Raw genomic sequence first — 7,627 nt, 5'->3', positions numbered from 1 at the left:
ATCATGTGTCATATCTACACCAAAATTTGAAAAAGTTTATTCAAAAAGATATTTGCACCCCGCTGTTTATGTTCTTAACCACTATGTAACCTCCCAAATGTTACTCCTTTCATATGGTTGTTATCTCAGGAATGTGGGAGTGTCTGGGGAGAGGCACCACATATAAGAGCTGACTTCCATAAGTGTGATACACACCCAGATGTGTTATCAGGTTTGGAAAAAGAGAAATAAGCTATATTATGACACATAGGTAGGGTGGAACTATAACCCTTTCATTCACCTTCTACTTCAGAAAGTGTGTATAGCTGCTAGAAGTACATGAGTGCAAAGATAACCTTGAATCCACTTTAATTTATAAAAACTCAAACCCTCTCAAGTTTTAGAACTCTTTTGGTAATGAATTATTTGAGGCACTCTTCACATTTTATCATGATAAACTGCAACCTCATTTTACTGGAATGGGACATTCGTCACAGGGGCATATTAGAGAAAATGAGGAGCTAGTGCTCCATCCTTAAAGCTTTTGGGAGCCATTGAGGTGTTTTAAGCATGGAAAGATGACACAATTGGATATGTACCTGCTGCTCTGAGTTGTAGCATTTTGTCTAAAGCGTCAGGCAACATTCTGTATTCTCATGCATGAGACAGCAGATGCCTCCTTTAAAACCCACTGGAATCATTCATGTTGGTGTAATGAGATTTATATATTTCTCATACCTGCCGATTGTTCAAGGTACCCTGTCTCAGGGAACCTGTGCCCGCTCCTCTCCAAACACACAAAGACCTTTGTGGCTGCAACCAGGCTATGAGCTTCCTAAAGCACAGACTGACTACCTCATTCATGTTCTGCAGTCTGGTGGCGACTACACTGTTAACATATATTAGGAACTCAGTAAATGCCTGTTAAGTCGGAATAGACTAAGCTTAGTTACTATGCTGAGCTCTGTGCATATAGCAATATGATGATGCCATTTTACTTTATTAATAAAATGTCATGATTGTACATGCTCATTCACTTTTTCACTTACTAATCAAGCTCCTGCTGTGGCACTTGACTAGATGCTGGAACACAGTATCAAATAACATGTGGATACCACTCTTATACCTTCTATAACCACTTGGGAACATAGAGCAGTACAGGATATCCTAGCTCCACACGCCCAGCAGTCATCGAGGAGGTACATACATATCAGCATAGAGAAGGGCCATATCAGATGTAAGGGGAGAACTTTCGGAGGATGTGACCTATGAGCTGATTAGAAGAATGACTGTTAGGATGAACGGAGGATGCAGATCCATCCAGTATTGGGACACTGGTTTGTTAAGACTTGGGGGAAAGGTCCAGGTTATAGGAGAAGGGAAGAAAGTCAACATTGACGATCAGTATAAGTAGGAGTCACTGATCCATCCAAGGGGTATGTAGAGCCATGCAAAGTTTCCTCTCTGTTGCCTTTGTGTCTCCTCAGCCCTCTATGAGCGATCCTGCGAGGTATACAGGCACCAAGGGAACACGGCTGGTTTCTTTTACATCGACCCGGATGGCAGTGGGCCGTTGGGACCTCTCCAAGTGTACTGCAATGTCACAGGTGAGGGTGCAGAATTTCCACTCACTCTTAAGCTACTATATGATAGTACACAGCAAAGGGGAATCCATGAGAAGGGGACATAAAATTCCATGCAAATAAAATTTAAAAGACCAAGTTCTTGGGGGATGGGGAGAATAATATTTAAGTAAATAATAGAATTAGCTGCCAGATTAGTTTCGTGAAAGAAGAAAACTTGTTAACGATCTTGATGATGTTCCACTGAAACCAAAAATTATCTTGATGATGTTCCACTGAAACCAAAAATTAATGTTTTCTGCAGAGCTTGTCAAGGACATTTTCTCTCTTAAAACTCAAAAACAGAAAGCAAAGGAAAACAACCAAACAAACAAAAAGACAAACTCAAAATCAATGGGAAACCTTGATTCAGGAAATGAGAAAGCTTGATTCATGCCTGGCCCTGAGGACTGTGTGAATCCTACATCCTCTCTGAGCTTCAGTTGTTCATCAGTGAAATGGGAGTAGCAGTTTCTACCTTCTAGAGTTGTGAGAATTAGATACAGTCATGTGTATTGGAGCAATTGGTCAGACTAGTCATCCAGTAGATGTCTAAAAAAAAGTGAGCTATTTGTTTTCTCTGGCCATCTTATATAACTTGCTACTTTCAAAAGTGCAGAAGGACCTAGTAAAAGTCCATTATTACATGGGTTTAGAAACAGTATATAATCACTAATTTACTTTGAAAAATAATTCCACAAAGCCAAAACGTGATATAATAGTTACCTAAAAATACAGCAAAGTGAGCACTCTCTGCATTCTAAGTTTCATTAACTGGCACACCTGCATTTTTTTATTCAAGCTCTAACTTTTGGAAAGGCCAGTGGAATTATGTAATGAAGACGAAAAGTAGGGGACTATTAAGGCTCATTGAGTTCTCCAGCCCTAGGCTTCTCTGCAACAAGGAAACCACTTTTATGGAGCTCTTTCTGTAGCCAGACACTGTCTTAGGCACTGACGATATGCAGAGAAATAAGATATAGTCACTGTCATTCATGAGGCAGTAAAATTGGAGAAAATGGCATGCGATATCACAGGTAGAAATGCAAGCAAACCTTTGCAAAAATGGTGATTAAGGACACATAGCAATTTGTCCATCTGAATACAAAAGACCACTCTTTTTTTTCTACAGAAAATGCTAGTTGCATAAAATTGGATGCCATTTCACTTCATTTTATTTCCATAATCCATCATCTCCAAAATGCATATATGTTAGCTGCTTCTCAACAGCTCTATAACATGATTAGAAATTTTATTGCTGTTTTCTTTTCACGGTTGCGGTAACCTAAGGTGTTCAACAACCTGGTTAAGTACTAGTGTTCTCAGTGGATCCTGATTATTTCAAAATGCAATTAACATATAGATCTCTGAGGATTCTTGCTAAAAATGCAGACTTCCCAGCCATAGAAATTCTAATTCAATAACTGCACTTTTACTGAGCCCTCCAAGCTATTCTGATGCAAATTGTCCCCAGTCCACACTTTACCAAAAAACAGGAAAGTGATTTGACTGCAGAAGAAGGCAAAAAGCAGAGCTTGCTATCAAGTGATTAGCTGTGATCACTCAGTGCCTACCAACTATGGGAAATGAACTGAGCTAGCAGATATAATTTCTTTTAATCCTCACGACAGAGATAGAAGATATTTTTATCTCTCTCTTACATAGAGGGGAAGAAAGTATGAGAATTTCATGACTTGCTCGAAGTAATAGTCACGACTAATAGAACTAATAGTCATTACTCAGGAAGCAAACGAAACCTTCTAGCGCAGTAATAATCTCTGTCACTAAACATTAATTGAAGAACTTGTATTGCTTATGTTTTGCTTTAAATAGGGCTTTCATCTTTGTTTTCAAAGAAATCCATATTAATTATAGAAAATTTAAGAAAAAAAGAAAAATATAAAGAAAATGTTAAAGTCACCTATAAACCACAATCCAGATGTTACCATTGTCATTTCATTGTTAGAATTCCCTTGTAACTTTTTTTCTGTGAATGTATATGTGTGCTTTTTCTATGAATATATGTTTTTAAATATATATATTTTAAAATAATGAATTTAATAGGCTAGCACAGACTTGTTTTTATATCATTAAAATATATTTTGAAGTTAAAATATCTATATTAAATACAGCTTAAATTTTTAAACTCGCCAAAATCATCTGAGTACAATAACACAAAGGATATGATTGATTCACAGGTCTCATTTACATGGAATCTCTGCTTGTCTTTGGAAAGATTTCTCTCAGGTTTACGTTGGTTGATATTTTGTCCAGGAATGCCTAAGATGACTATTTACTCTATTAAATGTTTTGCTGATGTGATTCTCTGAAGCATCGGGATTTCCAACCTGTGCCCCAGAGTGGATAGGCTTCATTTTGCATGATTGGACATTTCTTTTAAATATATTTTGGTCATATGCAATATAGGTTTTTGGCTTTGCTTTTTTTTTTTCTAAAATGAACTGTGTTGGCTGAATTATGTAGTTATATATTTAAGCACATTTAACTGATAAAAAATTTTAGTACATAAATATAATGACAATCAACTCCACATTTTTCTATTTGTAAATGTTGATGTTCTTAAATATAAGTGATTTATGACACTAGCAAAAATGTGACCCAAAGTGGTTCAGGAAAGAGAAGGAGGGAAAAGGGAGAGAGGAGAATGGAAAGAGAACAGAACTGGCAGTGGGGGAGGATAAAGGAAGACTGGGTCCATGTCTAATTCCAGTTCACGAAAACACAAAGTTAGTTTTCCGCTTTTCTCAGTAGCATCGCTGGGATAATAACACAGAGAGTGTAAACAGCTCTGGGAGGCAGAGACCAGGGATCTCTTCTAGCATCTGTGCCAGCGGCTGGGTGCTCCTGACCTATTTGCTGGTCTCCAAAATCAGGACCAGGTGGCCATCCTCATTTAAAATTCTGTGAGAGAATATGTGAGGTTCAATAGAAAAGGAGAAACTTCTCCTAAGAATTCTACAGATACTTGCAGATTGATGGCATAGGGGTTAAGAAGGATGATTTTAGTTGTAGAAAACACTAAATTTTAATCCTGATAACATCCCTCTTTACAAAGCACCCTAGGGGAATATTAGCTCCTCATTCCTGTAGACAAAGTGATCCCTTACCCCTCCTGGAGATTTAAGTCCCTGCATCTCACCTACTAAAGGGTGATCTTGGGGAAGGGGGATGAAATCCCTGAGAGCTCTAGCAGCAACTGTTCCTGTAGATATAAGGCAGCATGATCTGTGTGTGAGGAAAGTAGGCCAGTTTCGGGGAGTAATCTAAGGAGCTCATTAGGCTTATTGATAAAGTGGATTGAATCTAGGCCCTGCAAATTTTGACAGTATGCCACACGTAAGAATGTGTTCAAAGTCACTTCGCCCTGGAACTAGTGAGTTGGAAAGAGGGGAGGCAGAGTATTTGGATGGAGGATTAACTGAATTTATAGATGAGGAAGATAAAAAATAAGTTTTTTCAGGATTATACATTTGGCCTACTTTTAACATCTAAATGATTTACAATTCATTTCAGCTCAATATAAATGTATACATTTCAGGCACTGTGAGAACTGCTAAGGATACAAAATTGTGTCTGCATTAGTTTCTCCAAGTTTCTATAATAAAATTCCACAAATTGAGTAACAAAAACAAAACAAAACAAAACAAAACAACAACAACAAATCAAAACAAAACAAAAAACGGAAGTACATTGTTTCACAGCTCTAGAGACTAGAAGTCCAAAACCAAGCTGCTGGCAGGGTCATGTTCACTCTGAAACCCATAAGAGAGAATCCTTCCTTGCCTCTTCCTAGCTTCTGGTGTTTTTCCTAAACCTTCGACATTCTTAGGCTGATAGTGATATTTCACTCTCTACTTCCAAAAGGCTGTTACACTGCTTCCAAGTGACATAGTCACATGTGACCATCTCTTCTCATGTGACTGTGTGTCCGTTTCTTCTCCTTATAAGAACACTAGTCGTATTGGATTAGAACCCACCTTAATGGAGTATGACCTCATTTATACTTGATTACATTTTGAAAAAATCTATTTCCAATTAAGGTCACATTCACAGGTACCTGAGGGTTAGGACTTTGCATAACTTTTGTAGGGTTAGGACTTTACATAACTTTTGGGGAACACATCCATAACAATATCATTTCAGTTTCCATCACAAGCTAATCATGGAGAAGACACAGAAACAATTAAAATATAATATTAAGACAATGACAGTGTATGCATAGTGTGTGTTGGGAGCCTACAAGAGAGACCTAACCTAGCCTCTTGTGGAGTGGAAGGGCTATGGGACAGGTGGGTGACATCTCTAAGACTCGAACAGGGCATAGAGCTGCCAGGAGAAGAAGTATAGGAAGACATTTCCAAGAAGAACAAACAAATGTCAGGAACAAAGTTCCAGAGACAGTTGAAACTGCACATGTGTGGAGGCCACTAAACTCACCAAGATATGTCACTAGCTTAGAAAACAAAAACTCATGAAACTGAATGAACAGAAAATGATCAAATTGACTTAAGTTGGGGCAAGCAAAAGCTCTTAAAGATTAACAATCTGAACTATAGTTTCCCAGCAAGGAAATCTGCTGTCTCAATTCCAGGGAAAGAAAGAATGGTTTTATTATAAAGAATTGTTGAGCATGCAGAATATTTACTGTCCCCGAATGAAAGGTGAACAAATCTGAGTACCAGAAACAAGATACCATCTCCATATCATACATAGCATTTAGCACTGTTCCCTTATCTTGAGGACAGTGGATCTAATGGCTACTAAAATTAGGGACTATTTACAAAGGTAAAAGCATACAGAAAAAAATAATGGAAAGGAGATCATACAACAGAACTTGTAAAATAGGGGCTATTCTCAACATCAGACTCACAGAAACGAGAGGAGAGAATGTTGCCAGAGGAGGAAGGATGGCAGCACGTGGAGTAGCTGTGCCTTCCTGTGTAGGAACACAGCAAGGAGCTTGAAGAATGACGTCGATCTCTCCTAGCTCCTTCATCTCCTTCCTATGTTTCCAATGAGCAAATAGCTAAAACTCAGAATGCAAGAGCACATATTGATGTAATGTTTTCAATCAGTCTTCCTGAGACACATGTAAGGTTATATAAGGGTAGAAAGTGCATTTGGTGGGGCAAATATGAAATATTTATGTTAGTCTGTTTAAAGAACTGTCCACAGAAGTCTGGGGAAACATTATTAGAATTCTTCAAGAATCAAGGATAGTGGTAAGGCAAAATCCACAAACCTTGCAAATGAATGAAGCATGGACTTATTCAGTTGACTCCAACCTGAAGTAGAAAGGACTTCTCTTTGCAGATTAAATGGGAGTGGCATTAGGATGAATGCAAGAAACATACACTAACTTTGAGAGCTAACTGACTCTAAAAGTCGATGTCACTCAGTTGATAAAAAACTGAAGGACAAGTAGACAACTAAAAGAAATTGTGACACAGTAAAATGTATTGTTTTATTAAAAGGGATGTCTGGGTCCTATGCACTACCTGGTGGTATAAATCTCCTGGCCTGGATGTGGAAAATTTTCACCAATTATGTGAAGTTTGTGGTTATTCTGGGTGATGTTGATTAATTAGGTAAGTAGAAAGGAATGTATTTAGGACAACAAGGAATCCATTGAGGACTCAGAATTGTGCTGCTGGATGAAAATGCATGTAAAGAGGGCTTGAAGGATGGGTTAGATGCCTTCAGGAAATGAGGGAGTTCTGGACCTTGGGGTGAAGGCAAAGAAAAAGATAGGAGTAAAGGAAGAGCAGAGCACAGCAAGTAGTGGTTAAAATTAGTGAATACCTGAAGTACCTGTACAGGAGGCTTAGGTCAACAAGACAGAAGAATGGGACTTCTTAGCTGTTTATTGCTTCCCTTAATGAAGTGATTCATTTGATGTTTCTACTTGGCTAAGCCTCAGTGCCCAGATATTTGGTCAAACATTATCATTAATGTTTCTATGAGGGTGTTTTAAAGATGAAATTAATGTTTATATAAGTGGACTT

The 7,627-nt window shown here is 38.0% G+C and overlaps 1 protein-coding gene across 1 annotated transcript in view; it reads left to right on the top strand.

Moving 5' to 3' along the window:
* Positions 1-7,627, top strand: part of CNTNAP5 (contactin associated protein like 5) — a 587,467-nt gene that overhangs the window by 339,570 nt on the left and 240,270 nt on the right. Inside the window, exon 12 of the mRNA XM_023532684.1 lies at positions 1,467-1,586. Within this exon, the coding sequence (XP_023388452.1) occupies positions 1,467-1,586 (120 nt within the window). The remainder of the gene's footprint in view (positions 1-1,466; positions 1,587-7,627) is intronic.

Source organism: Pteropus vampyrus, unplaced genomic scaffold (genome assembly GCF_000151845.1).
Source record: "Pteropus vampyrus isolate Shadow unplaced genomic scaffold, Pvam_2.0 Scaffold87, whole genome shotgun sequence".
Taxonomy (NCBI): Eukaryota; Metazoa; Chordata; class Mammalia; order Chiroptera; family Pteropodidae; genus Pteropus; species Pteropus vampyrus.
Note: the sequence above shows the minus strand (reverse complement) of the source record. Positions and strands in the feature narration are given on the sequence as shown.